The sequence below is a fragment of the Oncorhynchus kisutch genome, linkage group LG6 (assembly GCF_002021735.2).
Source record: "Oncorhynchus kisutch isolate 150728-3 linkage group LG6, Okis_V2, whole genome shotgun sequence".
In the NCBI taxonomy this organism is placed as follows: domain Eukaryota; kingdom Metazoa; phylum Chordata; class Actinopteri; order Salmoniformes; family Salmonidae; genus Oncorhynchus; species Oncorhynchus kisutch.
In genome coordinates, this window is record NC_034179.2 from 80,393,423 (window position 1) to 80,419,006 (window position 25,584).

General features: G+C 41.2%; 1 protein-coding gene across 4 annotated transcripts in view; it reads right to left on the reverse strand.

Annotated features, from left to right (window-relative positions):
• Positions 1–11,165: 11,165 nt before the first annotated feature.
• The window catches only part of LOC109879643 (protein shisa-6), a 71,837-nt gene continuing 57,418 nt past the window's right edge, over positions 11,166–25,584 (reverse strand). For 2 of the 4 annotated variants that reach the window (XM_031827822.1, XM_031827819.1), the window contains 4 exons: positions 21,608–21,673; positions 20,512–20,532; positions 19,401–19,568; positions 11,166–14,756 (listed from right to left, as the gene is read on the reverse strand). In XM_031827822.1, the coding sequence (XP_031683682.1) occupies positions 14,128–14,756; positions 19,401–19,568; positions 20,512–20,532; positions 21,608–21,673 (884 nt within the window). In that variant the 3' untranslated portion in view covers positions 11,166–14,127. The remainder of the gene's footprint in view (positions 14,757–19,400; positions 19,569–20,511; positions 20,533–21,607; positions 21,674–25,584) is intronic. The other 2 variants (XM_031827821.1, XM_031827820.1) reach the window with 2 other exon arrangements.

Sequence of the window (25,584 nt, forward strand, 5' to 3'; positions counted from 1 at the left end):
ACATCAACAACAGCACTTCAACAACATGCCTATAAATAATTACTCAGAGTTAAGTAATAATGAAACGAGAAATGCCTTACTAGGCTATACCCTCAAATTAAAGCTGACAGTCTGCACTTTAACCTCATAGTCATTATATCATTACAAATCCAAAGTGCTGGAGTACAGAGACAAAACAACAAAAAATGTGTCACCTGCCCAATACTTTTGGAGCTCACTTTATAGTTTACAAAATGGGTTTTATGTATTTACCTGCCTGGGATTACATAAGAAACTGTAAAAAACATACCCACCAAGGAATGACACCTATCAGTTTGTTGTTAACAAAATAGCATGCTAGTGGTTGAACACGTTCCTGGTGATGTTCCTGCATCATAAGGTGAGTGGGGCCTTCTCGTTGAATGATTTTTGCTGGCATTTGTTCAAAAGGAAATATCTGCCAATCACACACCAATGACTTGAGGGATTGCCTCATCTCCAGTCTGAGGTGCATTGATCCGTTTCTTGACCCTGGCCATGTGAAGTCTGGATGGGAGGTGAAGCTCCTGACTTGAAGTTTAGCACGGAAATTCAAAGTGACTTTGCTGTGGTAAAAAAAAAGATGAAAGGAAAGAAAGAAGTGAGAAGAGAGAAAAATAGTGAGAGCGAGAGAGAGAGGGAGGGAGAGGAGGAGGACCAGAAGGAGAGTGAATTGTGGACTGTGTATGTATGTGTGGTGATTAATGGAAGTGGTTGTCAATAAGACAAAGCAGACAGCGTATTCATTAAGGTGGCAGAAACCACTGACAATAATTGAAAACACTTCCTGAGTAGTCGAGAGTGGAGAAATGTAAGCAGTTGCGAGACTTTTGACTTCAGCAGTACATGCATAATTAATCCATATGACTGCAGTTGTTTTTACAGGTCACAACATTACAGAATTACAGAATACAACATTACAGAATTCATGACAGACTTTGTTAAACATGAGTTAACCCTTAAGGGGGGGAATTCCGACCTCAGTTAAGTGCATGTAAATGGAACGTAATTCACTTTTTATGCACTTTTCCAGTAGTCATTTTAGCATGTAAATCTTGGTGGGGCAAACCATTTTTGTGTGTGTGTGGGGGGGGGGGGGCATGCATGTTGTGTTGTGTAGTAGCTTTGCATGCCAGCAAAGCTACTACACAACACAACACTAAACAATACATTCATTGTACTATAATGGTGACAAACTGTGCCCACAAACTGTTAGCGCCTACATAAAACTGTCCCAACAGCAGTCCCAAAACCTTACCACTGTTACACCTGGCTATCAGCTGAGCCTTGTCTGGCAGCGAAACAGTTCATTCAGCCTCATTTACTGCCTTTAAAAAACATTGCTGATATGGCTGACTTGCTTAAACAAATGTGGTTTCTACTGGCAATTGAGATGTACAAACTATGGCATAAGGGGACGACAAGCGGATAAGAGGATAACATACACTTAGTATTACTTTCTTAGCTACAGTATACATATCTCCCTGGCATATTACATCATTTATGCAGCAGCATACAAGACATTTTTGGACTTGCTGTGCTCACTTGAACAGGAAGGTGGTGTGACGGTCCTTTGTGGGTAAATTTGCCATCAAAGTCTGCCATTCTCTGGATTTATGGGGCTTTCAAAACTACTGGGAATTTAGAAAAAAAACAAGGTAGAATCATGATGACGCCAGTGATCTTCAGGTCGTAGCTCTAGAAAGAGGCCCAAGTTCCCGACGTACAATTCCTCCGAGTTGGATGACTGTTCAAAACTTGTTTTCCCAGTCAGAGCTCCCAGAGCTCCCAGAGTTCCCAGTTGTCTTGAACTCACTGAAGTCAGATTTCCCAGTTCTGAGTTAACAGTTGTTTTGAGCGCGGCTGGTCATGCTGGATTGAAAGCATGGTCAATGTTGGATGTTTATCATTTTGGAAAAGAGACCCCTAAACCCAGACTTAGGACCACACACCACTCCACTGAATAGCAGGTTAGTGATTTTTGTGCAATGCTTGCAGTTAGCCACTGATCCCATCCAAACCACTCATTGTTGAATTTGTGATTTCAAACTTGTTGTGTAATGTTTATGTACAATGGCCAATGACCACCGATACGTTTTATCCATAATTTCTCTTCATGATTTCTCATCAAATGACAAGAATTAAAAATGATTTAAAAAAAAAAGGATTGTCGACTTGATTCATGATGATGACTGCTAGCTAAGATTTTGAAAGTATGAAGTTGACATGATCAGTCCAATAAAAGCTACTGTTGATATAACATGATTTCACATATATTTTTTTTCTGTGGCCAATGACCTTTAGCCTTCTTGGATGGGCACTTCTAATGTAACTGTATGGCAGCACCCAAAGGGCTTGGATTTTTGAGCCCTACCCTTTTGGCAGTGAGGTAGTGTCCCCATGAGTGACACTGAACACTGAGCCAATCACGACGCAACTAGAGAACATTACCAACCCCTATGCTCCATATTTTCCGCTGGCTGGCGCACCACCACATAAAGCACTGAGCTAGGCTGAAACACCTGCATTTTGGAGCTGCCTTACTAAAGAAAGCATAAAATAGACCATCTTTGTATGCGGTCTTATTAAGTCAATGATTTTTTAAATATATATTTTTTTACATTGTTTGCAAACTGATATGTGACAAAACAGGTAACGCAAAAATGTGGTGCTCAAAACATGTGGGGCTATGCCCCACCTGCCCCGAATGATGGCTCTGTCCCTCCTGTCCCGAATGACGGCTCTGTCCCACCTGCCCCGAATGACGGCTCTGCCCCACCTGCCCCGAATGACGGCTCTGCCCCACCTGCCCCGAATGACGGCTCTGCCCCACCTGCCCCGAATGATGGCTCTGTCCCTCCTGTCCCGAATGACGGCTCTGCCCCACCTGCCCCGAATGATGGCTCTGTCCCTCCTGTCCCGAATGACGGCTCTGTCCCACCTGCCCCGAATGACGGCTCTGCCCCACCTGCCCCGAATGACGGCTCTGCCCCACCTGCCCCGAATGACGGCTCTGCCCCACCTGCCCCGAATGACGGCTCTGCCCCACCTGCCCTGAATGACGGCTCTGTCCCACCTGTCCCGAATGACGGCTCTGCCCACCTGCCCCGAATGACGGCTCTGCCCCACCTGCCCCGAATGACGGCTCTGCCCCACCTGCCCCGAATGACGGCTCTGCCCCACCTGTCCTGAATGACGGCTCTGCCCCACCTCCCCCGAATGATGGCTCTGCCCCACCTCCCCCGAATGACGGCTCTGCCCCACCTCCCCCGAATGACGGGTCACCACTGCACTTTTCTCTCTATGCCTATTCTGACATTGAATTGAAGCATCAGAATAGCATGCTATTCACACACTATTCAGTCGGGGTGGAGATCTAAGAAATGAAGGTGTGGTGGAGGTGTGTCTACAGATATGTCGTATTCTGACCTTGACTTAATTCCCTCATAATTCCCCCAACTTTGTGGAAAAAGCAGTGGAAAAAGCATCTACTTTATTTTTTCTGATAGAAATAAAGGACTTTAATTTATAAAATGATAAGAGCTATTGATAAGAGCTAGGTAAATAAGTAATCTGTTTGGAGAAGGGGATTGTAAATACACATAGCAATTGTTTAGATGATTCTTCCCTATGATCCCTGGAGACGAATGTGAAACCAGTCATATGGAAGCTAACTGAAAATCATATTAACATGACATGTGTGGCGGCCCCATTTCCAAAGTGAAGTAGGCTATAAATAGCTGTGCCATTATTCAGAATTTGTATTGTATGCCCTCATAATTTGCATGGATGAAATTTGTAGACCCAAGCTAGAGGCTTCTGTAGGGCTGAACCTGCCGAGTTGATGAATGCACTTTAGAATGTTTAAATTATATGCCCAGACTTTAATTCATTTGACAATTTATATCATATTAAATATTAGCCACTATCAGGAGCCACCGTCAGTAATACCCACAGACATTTATAACTGTGACTTTAGTGTTGGTCCTCTTCAATTTGTAGCTTACATTTTGCATCATTCCATTCCATTTACCTTTCTTTCCTCTGTCAACCTGTGTAAATTGTTCCTGAGGATTGCTAGCAATACTGGATCATAATAGGCTAACGTTGTGCAATAATTGGGAACACATTGCTTATTTGAATCATTATGGAACTCAGAACACATGTAGCAATTTAAACCTGGAGCCTGGTGCACAGTTCACAACTACTGGACCGTTGTCGTCACAATTCCATGATTAGTGTGGATTAAGGTAGATTTACAAAACTATTGTTCAATTCTTATTGTACACTTTTTTCCAACTTCCAATATTTAATGGATGGAACTTAAATATGACAACTTTCAGGATGAGCCCAACACTGTATTTCTGATTAATCAGTATATTTTGTGTTTAAAGGCTCAACAAACCTGTTTTTTTAAATGATTCATACATACTTTCCTCACCCCAAAATGTGCCTCAATAATCTACAAAATCAGAGTATTTTTTATCTACCAGTTGGTGCTGAAACAGAGATGAACATGCATATATTTAGATGCATTTATTTTGATTTATTTTGGGGGTGGGGGGTGGATTTCAAAACATACAATCTACCTGCAGTGAAGCCACTCAACATTTACATTACATTCAATCATCTAGCAGACACTCTAGCAGCAACCAGGGTCAAGCGCCGCGCCCAAGGGCACATTGACAAAAACCTCCCCCTCCACTGTATTTGATATAGTCATTGTGTCAGAAAGGTGTCAGAAAGGTGCTAATATAATGTAACACCATATGATGTAATATGAGAATATTTGAAAAGGTAAAGCGGACATCCACCTCAAACCGGGTGTGAGGGTTCTGACCTAAATGCACGAGGTCCATAGGCTTAATTGCGAACATAAGCAAACATTTACAGTGGGGCAAAAAAGTATTTAGTCAGCCACCAATTGTGCAAGTTCTCCCACTTAAAAAGATGAGAGAGGCCTCTAATTTTCATTGTAGGTACACTTCAACTATGACAGACAAAATGAGAAAAGAAAATCCAGAAAATCACATTGTAGGATTTTTTATGAATTTATTTGCAAAGTATTTGGTCACCTACAAACAAGCAAGATTTCTGGATCTCACAGACCTGTAACTTCTTCTTTAAGAGGCTCCTCTGTCCTCCACTCGTTACCTGTATTAATGGCACCTGTTTGAACCCAAATATCTGAGGCTTTATATATTTTATATATATATTTCTTAAACTAGGCCAACCCTGGCCACTAGAGGAACATTTTAAATCTACAAATTCAAGGTTTACTTTTGTACAATTTGTCTGTAACAAAATGTTGTGGGCCAACATTACAATGATGCATCTTTGACTTGGCTACTTGCTACTAATAGGAAGTGTTTTCCTACATTAAGACTGTCGATTCAGGTCCTATGGATTTGCGATAAACTTCTTTTAAATAACTGCAATACTGCCATCTGTAGGACGATAACTAGAGTGCAAACTACCATCCTACTTTTCGTACACTTTGTAATGCTCATCCTCCTCGTGCCAAATAAAGCATATGTGACAAAGCAGATGATTCTAAAAAGGCAGACAAAACGTTGTAGGCCTACATTTAGGTGTACACGTCTATGTAATATAGCCTATGTAATATGATAACTAGGCAATAGCAGTCTGTTGTGTGCAATGCCAAAGAAATAGGTAGGGGAGACTGGGGTAAGACTAACAATTTTTTACATTCAGCATCACTCCGTCAAGGGAAATATTGTATTCTTTCTAAAAATCGGTATCTATATATATTGCGGGATGTTGTGTATCGCTGGAAATAATCAGATTTCATGGAAACATTACAGTTTTGAAAGCATATCACCAAAAAGTGATCTATTGACACAACTTACTCTGGGTACGAGGTAAATTGAGCCTAGGACAGGGTGAGTTGAGTCGCCCTACAAATTTCTGTACTGAATTAAATTTAAAATTAACCTTTTTAAAACCATGTCTATCTTTATTTCCCAAACACAATTCAACATGACCACAATCACTTTTTGGTCTTTTAATCATTTTAAGCATCTTAACACCTAACAAAGACATTGTACTTTTAAAAAACACTTTTCACATTGACCAGGCCCAATTGTTACCTCATATCCCAGCGATAATGCCCTACATCTGCGAAGAAAACACTTAAATGTGCTCAACTTGCCATTGGCTCAAACATTTGTTCACCTTACACCCTATGGCCATTGGCTCAACTTACCCCGAGGTAAACGTTTTAATATATTAACCAACATAGCTACAAGGATGAAACCCACGGCTGTAATGTTTATGTGATGACGCTTTATTTATTATTATGGTCTATGTAATGTGGTTTCTCCTAAACCCCTCACTCTTACTGCAGTGCTTCATTGAACAGCTATTCTCATGAGCTGTACAGTAGAAAGGTTTTCCATAATTACTCCCCTGATTGTTGTAATTAGGGTTATTACAGTAATCATCATCATCATTTGCTGGGCAGATGCCCTTTCCCACTTAGTCCTCTCTCACAGTAGGCTCTTAACCTCACACTGTGGCTGAAAGCAGCCAAGGTGATGAGGACCCAGATCAACGATATGAGAGAACATGGTTGGCCGCCCGTGGTCTGGTGGCGCTTCGTCAAGCCTCATTATGAAATGACCCTAATAGTATATCCATTATGTATCATTACCTGCATACAGCCACTTCTCATGATCGTCCATTAATTTACCACTCGATGAGGGGAAGTTCTGGCTGGCTAAGCAGCTGAGTGGCCGATGACTTGAGTTGACTGAAGGTTCATTATTGGTTTAACTGAAAGTCAATCATCATCATAGATGCCTACAGGCTTTTACAACACCAAACCTCACAAACTGTAGTTACACTCGTTCTACCCTCTCCTTCCTCCACCCAACCACACCATTCCCAAAAGAGAATACCTTGGCCGCCTACGAGCCTGCACGGTATCCAATTGACTGCTCTCATTTAAGTGGTGGCGAGGCAGTGTTGGGGGGATCAATACTTTCAGCCTGTGTGGGGCTGTGTGGGGCTATGTGTGGGGCTGTGTGGGGCTGTGTGGGGCTGTGTGTGGGGCTATGTGTGGGGCTATGTGTGGGGCTGTGTGGGGCTGTGTGGGGCTATGTGTGGGGCTGTGTGGGGCTATGTGTGGGGCTATGTGTGGGGCTATGTGTGGGGCTGTGTGGGGCTATGTGTGGGGCTATGTGTGGGGCTGTGTGGGGCTGTGTGTGGGGCTGTGTGTGGGGCTATGTGTGGGGCTGTGTGTGAGCTTTGGGGATTTAGTGCTGGGAGCAGTGCCGGGCCCCGTTAGGTGCATTCATCGTCTGACACCCATGGTGGGCTGGTCAGCACTGAATGTCATGCTGTTAACACTCCTCACACACAGGCCTCCCTTAGCACCGACACTTATTCTCTGCATTTACATGTTGCCCACATTCATAGCCTATATTGCACCCATGAGCCCTGGAGCTGCAGTGGTGACCCATACATTACACACATCCAATCAATGTTGTCCAATCTTTGCTATGTTTCTGAATAGGTTATTAAAGTGTAATTGCTGTGGAGGAAATGGATACTATAACACCTGTCATTTGAGTTTTTACTGTAAGTGACAGGGCAGTGTGGTACCCCCGTCTCCATTCCTCATAATATTCCTTCCCTGTACTGTGCTATCAATCCTAGACAACCTATTCTCCATGGTGTTGTGGATTCTGATCTGATCAGGTACGTAGGTGCTGAGACAGAAGGTCAACCCCAGTTCTCTGAATTCCTTCACCTCACAAGTCAGCTTAACCAACAGGTCCAACTGTAATACAGAGGAATGAAATACAGCGAGATGTCTGTCATACTCTTAAGTTGTCATGTTTGCTCAAATTCTTCCCAGAAGGATAGAAAGGTCACTCCATAAAAAACCTGGCCTCAAAGCAGTAGTCTGGCGAAATGTGCAGTGAATGACAAGTTCCATGGCAGAAACAACATGGCCGTTTTCCTGTTGGCAGTGGCATTTCCTTTGAACTGTTTACCCTGAGGTAAAGGCACAACTTCTCTGATATCAGAGAACTCCCTTGAGTTGTATGACTTAGAATATAGAGATGTTTGACCTATATTGTCAGAGCAAAATAATCTTGCAGCAACAGGAGTTGAACGTTTATTCTATAATGTTGCTTTATTGGTGGTTAGGCTATTAGCTGGTCAAAGGTAGACTACATGAAAATGCAATACGGTTAGTGTGGGTTTTCAGTGAATACATGGAAATGCAATACGGTTAGTGTGGGTTTTCAGTGAATACATGGAAATGCAATACGGTTAGTGTGGGTTTTCAGTGAATACATGGAAATGCAATACGGTTAGTGTGGGTTTTCAGTGAATACATGGAAATGCAATACGGTTAGTGTGGGTTTTCAGTGAATACATGGAAATGCAATACGGTTAGTGTGGGTTTTCAGTGAATACATGGAAATGCAATACGGTTAGTGTGGGTTTTCAGTGAATACATGGAAATGCAATACGGTTAGTGTGGGTTTTCAGTGAATACATGGAAATGCAATACGGTTCGTGTGGGTTTTCAGTGAATACATGGAAATGCAATACGGTTAGTGTGGGTTTTCAGTGAATACATGGAAATGCAATACGGTTAGTGTGGGTTTTCAGTGAATACATGGAAATGCAATACGGTTAGTGTGGGTTTTCAGTGAATACATGGAAATGCAATACGGTTAGTGTGGGTTTTCAGTGAATACATGGAAATGCAATACGGTTAGTGTGGGTTTTCAGTGAATACATGGAAATGCAATACGGTTAGTGTGGGTTTTCAGTGAATACATGGAAATGCAATACGGTTAGTGTGGGTTTTCAGTGAATATATGGAAATGCAATACGGTTAGTGTGGGTTTTCAGTGAATACATGGAAATGCAATACGGTTAGTGTGGGTTTTCAGTGAATACATGGAAATGCAATACGGTTAGTGTGGGTTTTCAGTGAATACATGGAAATGCAATACGGTTAGTGTGGGTTTTCAGTGAATACATGGAAATGCAATACGGTTAGTGTGGGTTTTCAGTGAATACATGGAAATGCAATACGGTTAGTGTGGGTTTTCAGTGAATACATGGAAATGCAATACGGTTAGTGTGGGTTTTCAGTGAATACATGGAAATGCAATACGGTTAGTGTGGGTTTTCAGTGAATACATGGAAATGCAATACGGTTAGTGTGGGTTTTCAGTGAATACATGGAAATGCAATACGGTTAGTGTGGGTTTTCAGTGAATATATGGAAATGCAATACGGTTAGTGTGGGTTTTCAGTGAATACATGGAAATGCAATACGGTTAGTGTGGGTTTTCAGTGAATACATGGAAATGCAATACGGTTAGTGTGGGTTTTCAGTGAATACATGGAAATGCAATACGGTTAGTGTGGGTTTTCAGTGAATACATGGAAATGCAATACGGTTAGTGTGGGTTTTCAGTGAATACATGGAAATGCAATACGGTTAGTGTGGGTTTTCAGTGAATACATGGAAATGCAATACGGTTAGTGTGGGTTTTCAGTGAATACATGGAAATGCAATACGGTTAGTGTGGGTTTTCAGTGAATACATGGAAATGCAATACGGTTAGTGTGGGTTTTCAGTGAATACATGGAAATGCAATACGGTTAGTGTGGGTTTTCAGTGAATACATGGAAATGCAATACGGTTAGTGTGGGTTTTCAGTGAATACATGGAAATGCAATACGGTTAGTGTGGGTTTTCAGTGAATACATGGAAATGCAATACGGTTAGTGTGGGTTTTCAGTGAATACATGGAAATGCAATACGGTTAGTGTGGGTTTTCAGTGAATACATGGAAATCATAAAGCGACGCAGGAAAATGCTCAGCCACAAAAGATTGACCATATTGATCCTACATCGATCTGTAAGTTCGTTTTTGTTCTGTACATCGATCTGTATTCTTTTTATTTTAAAAACTATTAGTGGAAAAACAAGATCTGTTGGTTAATGTACTCTGCCATGGACCAATTTGCGCAGATTCATTTTCCTTTCTGTCTGTTAATGTGTTTGACCACTGCTGTTTCCTTCTTACCTCACATGTTCCAATAGCCATGACCTTTTCCCATCTAAATGCAAATGGGAGGGTCCTACACAAAGTGAAAACCATAGCTGTTTCCCATTTATCTGTACACAATTGTAACCACAAGGCTTTTGTTTTCATGTTGCGAGGAAATGTTTTCTTCTGACTCTATGAATTTAAAGAGGCTTTGAAATTGTACTGGCTGTTCTGGAAACAGTGGGTATTAATATGTGTGTCATCAGAGTAATGGCAGTCATAATGTATTCTGTTGTTACTGTGAGTGCCATTAGGTCAATGATCTCTGTCGATAGTACAATACAGTAGATTCAAACTCTCAGGGAAGAGGAGTGGATAAAATAGTTGATAATGCTCCCTTATTGATTTGAATCATTAATGTGTAGTTAACTTTACCTACCAATAGAATTATACAAACTACAGCAGCGGAAGTGCACTGGAAGCTTTATTTAATGACAAAGGACAAAGGGATATACTATATAGCATGTCTTGTCATCAGTCCCCTTAGTGGATAAAGATGTTGTTTCTTTATCTTGTTTCATGTGTATTCCAAATGTGTGGTGTGTAAGACCTTGTGGGTGAGGTTAAAATTTGGGCAACTTCTTGCAAAAATCGCAGAGTAGCATTTAGTCTAGTTAATATAGGTGACAGGATAACAACGATTTGTAACTTAACCTGGGGGTCCATAGTATTATAAATGTTTAGGTTTATACATTTATTAGACTGTCAAACAAGTTGTATAATTCCATATATACAGTAGATGTGGGTTATAGTTCTCTGTCATTCTTTACAAACAGTTAGTTATATGATTATACCTCGGCCATGAAAAAACACAATACCAATATTACCAATTCACTCTCTAATTCGTGAATATTGTTTAAATGAACATGTGAAAAAATTACACAGACTCCATATTTACTAAACGGATTATTGTTTTGTACAATACACATGGGATGTGCTTTAATAATTCATCTGTAAACAAAAACATTTGCACAGGAACAGTCGTATACTGCTTGCTTTGAAGCTTTTTAAATGAGTCCTCCATTGTTTGTGCAACAAAGACACAAAGGAATTTTCATTCATACCACATTGACACATAAAAATACAAGCTTAATAAATGGCAAGGAATATTTGCAACAAAAGTAAACAGTGCTTTTACAGCAGATAGATCATGGGACGCAACAACTTAGCAGCACGTTAGTCTCAGAACCTACGGCTCTAGCCTCATGTGTGTGGGAAAAGCTTCTTGTGGACAATATCATTGACAGACTGGAAAGTAAAACCGGAGCTCTGCGATGGGGTGGATGTATTTGAGCCAGATAGATGGTTGCTTAGAGACATGTCTGTAAGATTCCGGTGGTGCAACGTCAGTACAACACAGTGTTGCACCTCCACCATGTCAGAGTCAGGGCCATCAAATGTCATTTTTTCATTGCTCAATTTCTTTGTTGCTCTGACATAGCTACAACAATAAAAAATGGCTATAAAACTATCATTGGAGCTTGACAAGCACTATGAAACTCCATATTGAACTATCACGTTTTGCTTTTGGTACTCTGGCCTTAACTTGAACATTTTAGTTGCCATCCTCTCAATATATTAGCTGATACAGGGGCTTGAAACTAGTGTAATAATTGCTCTTAATATTTCAAGTGCATCAATTTCTACTGTGTCTACATTGCATGTGAACATACAATATAGTATAGCTAGTCATATAATGATATAAGCATATCATTTACCAAGAAAAATGTTAGCCTCTGTTAGCCTCTGTTGTAATGTTAGCCTCTGTTGTAATGTTAGCCTCTGTTGTAATGTTAGCCTCTGTTAGCCTCTGTTGTAATGTTAGCCTCTGTTGTAATGTTAGCCTCTGTTGTAATGTTAGCCCCTGTTGTAATGTTAGCCTCTGTTGTAATGTTAGCCTCTGTTGTAATGTTAGCCTCTGTTAGCCTCTGTTGTAATGTTAGCCTCTGTTGTAATGTTAGCCTCTGTTGTAATGTTAGCCTCTGTTGTAATGTTAGCCCCTGTTGTAATGTTAGCCTCTGTTGTAATGTTAGCCTCTGTTGTAATGTTAGCCTCTGTTGTAATGTTAGCCTCTGTTGTAATGTTAGCCTCTGTTAGCCTCTGTTAGCCTCTGTTGTAATGTTAGCCTCTGTTGTAATGACAAATGGCAAAATTAAGTCTTAAATATGGACACACTGCACAAGTTGTAACAATATTATGCAAGCTCCTAACATTTTACGTAGTACACCAGTGACAATGTTTGAAATTGTCAATGACCAGCAAATGCATATAACAACATCTCTACAGTAGATGTCTATATACCCATTTCCATGACCCAGAATTTTCCGATAATATTTGGACTTTCTTGTTAACTGAAGAGATAGTTGAAAAGTAAAAACAACGACAAATCATGTACTTGATGTGTCTGTTACTCTATAAGTATAAGAGGACACAGTGGGAGTCCACAAGGAAGTCTGGATGAATTTGAAAATGTGGAAGACATTTTTCTTTCTCATGTGAAATATTTTTTTCAATTCTATTTTCTTATGTTTTTTGCTTAAAATAATAATTTCCTTTTCTTCTTTTCAAAGAACATTTTGTTAACTTAAGAATTTCATCCTTGTAAAATTTGTGTCCTATAGATTCTGAGGTATAACACATAAATTGATTGTGTCCTTCTATAGTGCTGGTAAATCATCCATGATAAAAATTGACATACAAAGCTGGTTACGCATCGACATGTTAGACACAAGACATAAAAACACAAGCATGATTGTACAATTAAGAACATGAGTATGGGCTTCCACACAATAAGGCATTGCTTTAATGAAAACATCTGGACATAAAAATCACAGTTTTAATCCTTGCTTAGCTAGTGATTATATTGATGTCCTCTTTGTCGATTGTGTCAGGTACGTCAACACACCTGCAACAATGTAACAATTGTAAACACATAACAACAACTATTATTCTTCAACTCTGATGAATGGAGTCAAATATACAACAATACTGTATATCAGAATGAAAGCAGCTTTTCCGAACTGAAAACAAAATGGATGTCATCCACTTGGATTATATAGCAAGGGAATGAGTGCAGAAAATGAAGCAATTTGAAAGAAGCATTAGTTTACATGGTCACCTGTGGACTAGTGTGCCTACAGTCTAAAGCTGCCAATTAACAGTGGCATGAGGTTGATTCAACCCTAGCCATACACAATCATCCTACAAGCACAGTTACAAAAATATACACACATACGCACACACATTATTGTACATGTTTGTTAGTATCATGTATTTGTTGAGGGTTTGGACTAATCTGAAATTGTGATCTTTAATTGTGAAAAGACTGTAGGGTAGAAACTCAACAATTCCACTTGTCCAGCTCTTCTCATTTAGTGTATAATTCTGCTAATATAGCCTATTTACAATCATTTATGCAACGGAAATTGCCACTATATCCACTAATAAGCTGATATGTGCTGGCCGTTACCAAAAAACAAGAATAAACCAACAGAGAAAACCCCCCATTAATTGTGCTTTTTAACCCATAAATCCACTTCATCATTGAAATGGGAACAATTTCGAGAGGCACCTCTTGAAGTTCTAACACCAGATAAGTTCAATAAGAATCTCTATAACAAGCTATAACAAGGACTGAAAATACAAATAGTAAATATATGTATATATTTATAAAGTTGATCCAGTTCCTTTCCAATTCCCCTTTTTAAAAAATATTGTCTTCTTCCGGATAACCTCACATAAAGCATTCCTTATGTGTCAACATGCAAAGCCCTTATGTTGCCTTATAGAGAAAGTACAGATGTCTTTGTGGTTGTTGATTCTAGTTGTGATGATCCAAATCTGAATGAAACTGAGAGCTTGAGCTGAAAGCAAGAAGGGTTAGTTGTTGGCTACTTTGAAAAGAAGACCTATGGTGAGGTTGCACACCTCTGGAAGTATCTGCTGTTTTCATCTGTTGACAGTCTGTTGACACAGCAATCCTTGGCCAGCCACCCTCTCGTTAAACAGTTACCTCGTTCTTACTGGCTGTGCGGTACTGATTGTTGTGCTGGTGGCCTGGGATGTACTGTAGATGGTCCACGGTGTGTGTCCGTCGCGAGGCAAACTGCTGCCTCTTGTTGGTGGTCGGGTGGTTGACGGTGAGCGTGTTGTATGAGTCGTTGATGGTAGTGGGATGGGAGTGCATCTTTTGCATCTTAGCGTAGCGCTCACTGCGGTCTATGACAGGTGTGGTGGGCACAAAGTTAATGTCTACATGGGACATGGCCCGCGACATGGCCTTCTCCCGGAAGTTGGAGCGCCGCAGCGACAGCATCTTGTCTGGTGAGAGCAGGGGGTCCTGGGACTGGAGGCGGTCTGCGGAGAGCAGCTGCTCCTCTGAGAGAATGCGGCTGCCGTAGGAAGAGACGCCCATGTTGTAGGCTGAGAGGCCGTAGCCATGGCGTGGGGTCCTCTCTGGGGACAGCACATGGTCCTGGGACATGGCCCTCTGGACACGGTGAGGCCGCTGACGGTGCTGCTGGTGGGGCTCTGTGTTCAGCTTCACCATGTGGGGCGGCTGCAGAATCTGCCGACCTGCCAAGTCTTGGTGTCGCTTCCGCATGTAGTACTCATCTATGTCCTTATCACCTGAGTGGGAAAGGAGGGAGGGGGAGGAGAGAGGGAGAAGGACAGGAGAAACATTACACTCTATATAAGAATGATTCTATACCTCCTCCTGAGTGGATCAGCTCAGCAGTTCTACTGTGACAACTCCTACCATTCCCCTTTGATTATGATTGCATTTTCTGTCGTTCTGCTTTCATGGGAGAAGTCAGGGGCTCTCTCGCATCACAATAATTCCACTCCTGTTCTGGCGTGGAAAGGACGACACGCCTGCCGCGAGGCAAAACAATCAAACTGTCAGTGATGCGAGTGTTGCACTGCAGGGTAGCCAGTGGTTTGACTCTGCCAAAAGCAGAGGGGCTCTACAGCGAGTGCCAACACTCTCCTGATGTTAAAGTCATTACATCTGCGTGAGGAAAGCGGCGGGCTCCTCTCAAATGACTTTTAAACAGGCTTTTAGACCGGCTGGGCCTGGCAACATCAGATTGATGGCACCCTGAAACTACTGTGACTGGGCACAAAGTCATCTCTGTCATCTCTGGGGGTTAGATACCTCAGCGGAAGCTAATTTCCCAAGGCCTCAGGAACACACAGAGGTGGTCTAAAAACGTCTGGACAAGACTGTGCTTGACTAAGATTTGAATGATAAGGATTTTGTTTTGGTATGGATATTTAAACCCTCCTCCTTAGATAGATGCCACGCCTGGATAGAGAAGATAACCTTTTTTTCTCTGCATAAGGGATTTATTTTCCCCAGCCATGCATCACTAATGAAGAAGACCTGGGTTAGGCTTCTGGCAATTGCGTTTTGTCTTTTTCTCCAGGGGTCCTTTTAGATGTGACATTATGGTAAGAAATGTCAACAACAATGACCCAGAGGCTATAGCTTGCCCACAATAGACAGGACATGTCCCTTAGCTTCATTTAAGTTCCTGTTGCCAAGAGTTATAAGGATTAGGGTTCAGTTTATCCTAAGCCTATAGATCACAGATTTAGAATTGACATCATTGCATTGAAAATACTATGCCATGTTGAAATAGGGGTTGATTTCATGTTGTACTCAGAGACATTTCCACCAACTCTCCTCGGATGCTTTAGTTTTGACATTTCAAGTTGGGAATCAATTTAAATTTGACATTTTAACTGCTGTTAAAAATGTTAGGCCTTTCGTAAATAATTCACATTGGTCATTAGGTCACATTATTAGTATGAAAGATGCAACTTTGCAACCTTGTGTGTTTTGTGTCCATGCTCATGATGTTACAAAGAACAAATGTATGTCCTTCCTTTTTACTTTTATGTTCAAGAGATATATGCTGGATTCATTTCCTTGCTGCTTCGAATAAGACGTTGCACTTTAACATGCATTCGATTTTGAGAGGGCACGGGGTCTCGAAGGTGAGGTGAAACCACAAACCTGCTAGCTGTGGCTAACTGACTAGGTATCCCCTTTCCCTTTCCTTACCCTTAATTAAACTGAAGTCTCCAGTCACCCAGATTCAATTCAATGTGGTGAGTATATTCATCTGTGGTAGCTATTGATCCCAATACGCCATCATCCGGCCCAGACGGAGCAGTAATCACATAATGCACATAGACTTGTAGAAAAACTTGTGAAACATCAATTATAAAGGGATCTTTAGAGGGGATTAAGATAAGACGTGGTAAGAGAAAGGGGCCCACAATAATATCATTTAGCTTTTTGCTTGGCATGAGGATTAAAGGGGCTGTTGTTCTGACGAGTGTTCTAATGCCTTTTAAGTTGATTACAGAAAGAAGGAGAAGACCGAGCCAAATAAGATTGCTGCTGCCTCCTCCCTTCCGCTCCACCCACTAGCTCCTTGGAGGGTCTGAGCAGGTTATTTTAGAGTAGTGTCCTCCATCTCCATCCCCGGCTCCCTCCAGTCCTGTCTGACGGACAGGGGAGAACGAAGGAGGAGGAGGAGGAAGAGGAGGAATCACACACAGACTACAGCATGTGCATTTAGAATCACAAATGAACCATATTAATTAGATTTTCAGCATCATCTCTCGAAATGGTTTCATTAAAAAAACATTATATATGTTTTTGGCATTTTTCCAAAGCCTCTCTCCTTGCACAAAGCCACAGCATCTATCAGAGGTATGAGGGACCTCTCCTCTCAGAAGAGCTGTCACTGTACTGTAGGTAGGTAGAGAACTGAAATATTCACTTCTCTGACAAATACTTTAGGGTTTATGGGTCCCAGCTCAAACTGTTTTTCATTTAATTGGATTCCTCTCTGTGATTTCAGTGTGTTTACAACGCCCTATGACATTAAGAGAAGACCCCTTGGTTTGATAAGGGAGAGACACAATCTACGATCTAAAGGCATGTAACATACTATGAAGGGAGTTTAAATTGGTGCATAACATTGTCATGACTGTCCTGACCAGGTCAGGTTACAGGAGACCACAACCCTATAGATTATCTCTCAACCCCAACAGAGGAGGAGAGATCTAGGGGTCTGAAGATGTGTTTTTTTGATGACCCCTCACGCCCCTGGTAAATCTCAGGCCACAGACAAATTCCTTTGTCCTGTTACTATGGAGAACCAGCCTCAGAACATTAAACATGAAATAAAGGGACTTTGGAACAATGGTTTCCGTCAGCCACAATGGTGATCACGACGATAGATGAAATATGAAAATGTATGTCATTTTTGTTTTGTTATTAAAGGTTAATAGATGACGTTATTACAAAAACAGAGTTTTCCTAGTATATGTTTGATGTTTATACATTGTACGTTGTATGGAAAATATCCAAATCAAAGAGAATGTTTTGGGGAAGATGAAATGTTAAGTTAGTTGTCTAAAATTGGATTTGAATAAAATCTAGACCTTGCCTCATTAACTTGGTACGCCCAGAGAATTGCCCTAAACGCGGTTACGCCCACTTCTGACTAAAGGGTATAAAACCTGTGAGTATAGAATTTACAGGAAGACTACGTGACCCAAGCTGCAGCAAGGTCTAAAAAGTCAACAAACCCAGAACGCAACGCAAGTTTGAAGACAAAGAAATCCTTTTCTACCCAAGCTACGGATGAGTAGCTGTGTCTAAGCGGGTGAATTCAAGTCGAACCACCTAGCCTCCATCTCCCATCGAATCGTGGTATCTAAAGGGTTTCATTACTGTGAGCTCTGAGCTACAGAGCTGTATGTCCTCAGAAGACCCCTTCCAGAGCAAAGGGTGCAGGAACAGACTCCTAAGCCAAAAGGACGCTGACATCGGGAGGACGATCAGGGAGGTGCGCCGGAGTAGTGCGTCATCGAACATGTGTTTTGTCTATGTGTATCTTTTATCATCATTTTTGTTTTTTAGTAAGTAAATGTTCAACTAAGATTGGTGTGGTACGAACTCATTGGTGAGACCCGGGTCCGTGCAAATTCACAGTCTAATCAACATTCAGAACGAGATTGGTAGAGGCAACTGGTTAATTAGCGGCTGTTGTAAAATCGATATTCTGATATTCTTTATAATTTGGGAAATAGAAACTCAATAAAAACTAGTTTTCCCATGGTGCCCCAGGTTAATGAGTTAATAATTGCTTGATTCAGTTAATCACGCAATTAGAAACTTTAATCATTCGATGAACAACAGTCGTCACATTAACTAATACAACATTTATGAGATTTTTCATTTTTTCATCAAGGTTATGAAATCCTTGGATTATTCTATGGTCTTATATCTACCCACTGGGCACAGACATCAATTCAACGTCTATTCCACGTTGGTTCAACGTAATTACATTGAATTGAGGAGGAATCAATGTTGATTCAGCCAGTGTGTGCCTAGTGAGTAATGTTTCTATTGAGCAGTTCTAGATCAAGAAGCATCTACTCTACCAGCATTACTGAGTATAGACAATTCAGATGTTATCAATGTTGTCCACATCAAAGGTTTCGTCACATTGATTCTCTGTGTCCACACTGAGCATAACATACAAGCCTGCACTAGAATACCACACCCTACTTATTTTAATACAGCACTATTGAACATTCGAGCAGGAAGGAACTAATGCTTTTGCATGACACATGACACATGCAACGCAACCAACCACAGGATACCAGAGGAGGAGCATACTGTAGAGCATGCAGCTGTCATAGGGGATATGGAGAATGGTGAAAGTCAAGCCATCATGCAGAGGAAGTATAATGATAATAATCGGGCTGACCCAGATCTCATCTCAGAGACATTAGTCCCATCTTGTTGGCATCTAGACTCATGTGGGTATGGAGAAATGGCTGTTAATATGTCATTACCAGACATTAGCTACATGACACGGGCCACAGATGGAGCCAAATTACACGACAATTAGATGTCAGTCAATGGGTCGGTAGATGGGGACAATGGGGCTGAATCCAGTGACTTTAACATGTACTTGTGCATTTCAAGAAACCCATCTCACACACAGAGATGTCTTCCTCTGGATTCAGCTCATAACCCCAATGACTTTGTGCTCATGACTTATGTTTGCATCCCTGTAATAGGCATCCATACAGGGTTACTATTGCATCACAGTACTTGAATGCAATATGGACTTCAACACAATGTGTTTAAGATCAACCTTTTCTCCACCCTGTGGACTGGCGGGGTCCAGGCAGGAGATCAAACAAACATGATGGTGTATGTAATGAAAGACCACCTACTTAATTTGTGGAGAGAGGAGTATTTACTTAAGTCAGCTTTGCTCATTGCCGCCAGTTCGTAGTTGGGAGGCAGGTGGGTGAGGTTCTGGAAGGAGCGTGAGAAGGACATGTCCAGGTCGTATGGCTCTGTCTGCGAGGTTAGGATGTTGTTCATGCGCTGGGGCTTCTCTGCAGGGGAGACAGGAGAGATTGACGCAGTGCAATCAGGCTACAATCAGACAGCCGACAGTCTGGAGGATGCCACAGAGAGGGGCACGTACACAGGGGGTCTTCACTGGAGGAGACAGGGGGATACAGAGTGTGGGTGTGAGGAGGGTGTGTGGGTAAGGTGGGGGTATGTGGGTGAGGATAGATGAAGTGGGGACTGTTATGTTCGACTCTTCTAACCGGGATTTAACATGATTTGTTGTGGGGTTTTTAAAATGTTATTTCAGAGTGCAATTCTGGTGTACTAGGATTAGTTGCGACTGCAAGTGCACTCGCCACGCTAGCTGTCACTAGTATGCGTGGCACCATTGCGGGTGGCTATGCTGCCTGCCTGCCTGCTGTGGCCATGGTTATGTGGGACAAGTGGGGGCGTTGCCAGTCCTCTGAGGTGCTGGTCAGTGGTGGCAGGTTTAAAAATAGGGCTGGGTGACTACTGTGATAGAGAGGACAGGGACACACAACACCAAGGACCATGTGGAACAGAAGTGAGGCATTCCGTGAGAGAGAGAGAGACAGAGTGAAAGAGAGTGTGAGTGTGAGCAAGAAAAGATGGAAGGGAGTAGAATGTGTATTTTGTGTAACAAAGGTCCGGTTCTGAAGCGTTACCACAGATCTTAATGAGACTCTACCATTGCAAACACTATGTGGCAGCTAACCCAACAAAGAGAGATACTGGAGAGAGAGAGAGAAAGAGAGCAGAGCAGAGTGAGAAGGTAAGTGAGAGTTTGGTGTCAACTTTGGTTCATTCAGTCTGAACAAAAAGGAAGAGTGAACCCCCGCCTTGACCCCAGCGATATACAAGACGTCACTGTCACCAACTCTGACAACAAGAGGTCGACTTATACAATACGTAAAAGAGAAAGGGAATACACATGTACAGCAGGTGTATATGCATATTACTTACCATGTCTCATTTGTCTGTGGGCTACATAACAAATCCAAGTAAGAGAAAATGGATCAGTACAATAACAAACATTATTCATAGTATGTATTAATAACCAAACCAATGTGTCTGACATTTTCTGTTTCAAATTAGTTGTTGAAAGTCTATGTTATTTATAATAATCGTACTAGTCAAATAAAGCAATCAGATTCCTATGTATTGTGGCCATTTTCAATAGTAGTTATTCATAATCAGCTCTGGTTTGATCCACCTTGAAAGCTATCCTTTGGTGTCTGTGTTGGAGAGATCTATCTACTAATGGGTACTTTCAAAAGTCCCTTTGCCTTTGAAAATGTTGGCCTCAAAACATGCAATTGGAAAACTATCCTGCCATGAGGTTGGAGTCCACAGCTCCACTGATGTTGAAACAGACAGTGTAGCATGGTGTAGCGTTTCAGTGCATTGTGCAATGATGCACAAATAGCTTTTCTTTCTGAACTCATGGTGTTTCTCTGCAGTGTTAAAGCTGTGACCACTCAATAATTTCATGCTAAAAAGCATCTCTCTTTTCATAGAAAATCTCATTTAGGAAAATAGATAAGGCACAATATAAGTAATTGAAGTTTTTCAATAACTTGAGTAAGCCGTACAGATGCCATTATAATTCATTTTCCACAAGACCCCGTTTCATTTGCTATCCAAGCTATTCATTTCCCGTGAAGAAAAATTGTTTTGTCCTCGCTTGAATTCTAAAAAAGCATATTTTGACTTATTTCGAATTTAGTCAAAGTTCATGTGTCGTACTGGAGCTGATAAAACCATGCATTCAGGAAATCAATATGACTTAATCCTCCCTCAACTTTATTGGGGTAAATGAAGACATCTTTGTAGCATACCCAAGAGCCACTGTGTGTTGTGTGGCAGTATAATCTCACACTTAAAAGGGCATGGTTAGTATCCATAATGTACTTTCCTTCTACCATATATCTCTACAGACAGTTAGTTACAGACCAAACATTTTTATTACTCATTGGAAAGAGTGAAATATTACCAACCAACCACAGTCATGTTATATATACTGTACTTATGTGAACATGCAAACCTTAAATATCCTTACCAATTTTAGGTGTGTGGGCCTGGGTAAGATCCAGGTGACTATGTTGATAATCATGTTGGTGGCTGCCTATTGGGAAAACAATGAAAAGGTTAGGTTTGGAAATCAAATGAAACATTACCATAGATTCACATTATGTGCATTTCATGTCAAATAAATGGCTGTTAATACATGACAATATGATCAACTTTTCCCTAATTTTAGTGATCATTGACTCTTGTAATGCAGGCTGACTGGACACCACTGTGAATGATCACATAAACCTATGTCCCATTGACAGACATTTTAGTAAATTGTCTTTGCGTTACTAAATTCAAAATATGAGATCTGTCCAGAGGTAGCAGTGGTGTGCTTTGATATCTGACTGATGATTTATGGGACTTTGTGCATCTTTACTCTACTACACAGTCACATTTTAAGGCAGGCATTTTGTGCTATTCCTTTTTGAGCAACGAAGAATGAGGTAAGCCAGATTTCATCAGAATCGTCAACTTCCTAACATCTGTGGGACTAAATGTCATGTGACAGAGTGAATATGTTCCCTTTATTCAATGAGGTCTATTTGGTCAATGTAGAGCACAGTTTCTCCTCTACTACAGCAGCAGATGCAGGACACTGTACCTTATTTGCATTTCAACAAATTCATTGATCATCCCATTAGAACCCTAAACACAAAAGAAACTCAAATAAAATGTGAACTCTTTAGAATGTTTAACGTGAAGTGACAGGAGAGCATCTCCGTGGCGTTAGAAAAACAGCTGCTTTCTTTCCGTCACTGTGACTTGCTAATGGAGAGTTGTGACAGTTTCAAAAAAGATGTGTGGCAACACAAGCCTTCCTTTCGTCTGCTGGTTTTGGATAAGTAGCTGGAACTGCGCATAACATACATTTTGCAGGGAAAATTGCTTCCTGTTGGAGAGATTTATGTCAAAGCAATCAGCACAGTAGGGTCAAGTACCTTGTTAAACTGGATTTTACCACAGTTCTAAAGGAATAGCTTTTTAGAAACAATACAACGGAGTAGAACAACAACCAATAGACAACATCATCCAATTAAATGACAATGTACCAGTATTCCAAATCCCAATATCCTTTACGAACATAAAACAAGATTTGTGCCCAATCTACCTTCACACTATAGCTGTATTGCCCTGTTCAATCACCCTGTTTGATCAAGGGACCAATTACACAATCTTCAGATGGCTGAGCTAAACTAACCTGCTTTGAGCTTGCCAGGGAAAACGTTTTACACTGAAAAGAAGAGATTCCCTGCTATCTACAAACTGTCTAACAATCAGGCCGTCCCCAAAAAAACGTGTTGTCAAAAACTGATTGGAGTGACTGCTCCTATATCTGCCTTCCTGTTGTATTGGCTTTCTTTTGGCTTTTCATTCAGTTTTTCTTATACAGTATGTGCATCCATTTTGTATTGCATCACCATTGATTATCTTCTCAGAGTGGACCTCCTACAGTTGCGCGCCTTAAAAAGTTAAGCAAATGTGAACAATCGCAGATGATGTTGTTTGCTGAAGAACACCCACATCCTGTCTGGTGTGTGTAAGGAGGTGGGAAGATGTCATGCCCCAGGACTCCCATATCCACCCACCACTATGTAAATGCATCAACTCATGAATCAGATGTACAGTAGAAAAGTCACACGACTCTCAGAAATTCAGAGGAGTCCAGTCATTTCATTCCAGTCTGTAACGTGTCCAGAAACAGGTTCATGAATGTTTGGATGCACAGCTGTACTGCCTGCAGGGCTCTGAATCATAAAAAAATAACAATGAATAGAACATGTTTGGATACTTTTAAATCTGGTATTTTTACTGGTAAACTCCTGGGTACACTCGCAAAGACCTCCATGCCCAACCCATATTGCCGTCGTTGGCTTGAATGGGAAAGCCATTCTATTCCTTCTTATTTCTATGCTCTGGAGCCTGTCAGTGGAGGGGCTTTGTGAGAATTTGAAATAATGAATGCCATATAACAATATTGTTGGAGTTATACACATCTGCACTTCAGGTGTAGTTTATCTACTGTAATATAGCTCATTTGGAATGGTTTTGGTGTGTGAAAGTCTTCATTCAGACGTGACAGATCAGTGCTTTACTTGATACCAACAATTATTCGCATTTTACCCATTATGAGTCCACATTGTACTTTGTCAATACCCTCAAACCGATATCTCTGGTTATTATAATGAATACACTTTGTTATTACATAGGAACTACATACATACTACATATCTAATGGTTTAACATCACCTCAACATGTCAAACATGCTTGGTTGAACATAATGCAGGCATTTTGGGCACCACTGAGTGAAACCCATCTAGGTTCCAGCAGCTGGACAAGACAGAGGGGATCCCACTGTTACCCAGATCCATTTTGAAAGCCTCACTCTGCCTCTGTCAGTGAAACCTGATGGGCTGCCTGTAACGATGAGAGCCCACGCTGTGTCATTACCCTGGCCGTGTGTAAAGTGCCATGTGGGCCCTGCAGGGTGGCTGGCTGGGGCTCACCTCAACTCATCTCTCCTCCTTACACCCTGCGGTGGTAGAGGGAGGGACAGGAGCCTGCTGGGGCAGATGCACTGCAAGAACCTACCATCAACGCAGACAGGTTCTGCATGAATATGGGCTTTGTATCGATATGCGCTGAGACCAGAGGTTCTATTGTGCACAATGCAGGATGATTTTGGGGTGTGATTATGGTTTGCAGGTGCTGCTTTGTTTCAGTGTACAGCAGCGTAGTTGTTGATAAAATTCATAATACGTGAATATCCCAGCTCTTCACACATTCAGAAGAAATCCGGGACTTCTAATTGTTAAGTTCAAGATGACTAACTGAATCCCTGTGCTTCAAAGAAAGAATATTAGTCACTCTACAGACAAAACAACAATACAGATTGGAAGAGAAGACAAAACAATACTGTGAGAGTAAACCTCACGTCATGTGGCACACGTCATGAGGCACAATGAAAGATGACACTTTGAACAGGTTCCAAGGCATGTCTGGATACATCACTGTTGCTTTAAGAAACACTGAGCCACATGAGCTTGAACTAATGCTGGTCTATAACTGTATCTGCCCTACATTGACAAATCTTTAGGGGGTCGGGACATTTTTCATCCAGCTCATCTGCCAATGCCATCACAACATCTGTTAGTTTTCTGCATCACATACTGCAAAGAGACCCCAGTGATACAACAATTGCATAGTATAAAAAAGTAACAACCATATTGGGAGACATAAAAACCAACAGTTGCATGACATTAACCAAAAACATGTTGAAACTTTACCAAACCTCCTCCGGTGGCCTGAAGTTTGTTGATCTCGTGACTTGCTAACAAGGATAAGCACAGATTTATCTGATGTCTCCTTCAATTCGAAAGAAGTAACATCATTCAAAGCTGCCTTTATCCCTGCCTTAGCATCTTATCATCTTCTTGAAGGATCCAAGTTGAATGGAACAGCAACACCTGGAATCATGTAGGAGTCATAGGAGAGAAACATACAGTATCCACTTGCAAAAACAGCTCTCTATAGATTGGATATGTAACAAAAAAAATAATTTAAGAAAACATTTTAAAACTACAATTATAATGGCTACACAGAGTCATATGATATGAATTGATGGGATTGGATCAGTTCTAATGGAAAGGCTATTTTCAAACTCTGAAAAGAAATGCATGAAGCTCAAAGACACAGAATTTGCGATTGAGCTCTACGTATTAAGTGGTAATCCAGAACCGACCAAATGTTTTGCATACAGGAACATTTCTCCCATAACCTTCCCCAGATAAGATTTGAGGATTAGACTGATATCAGCCTTTTGCACACTCTCTCTATGGCTGTTTCTATTACTAACAGATGTCTATATTAAAGAGCTGTAAGGGGTGCGAACTGGCGGCAGAGAAGTCAGACGCAGGAGTTTAGTCAACGGCGCAATGTATTAACAAAACCCACCGGAAAAC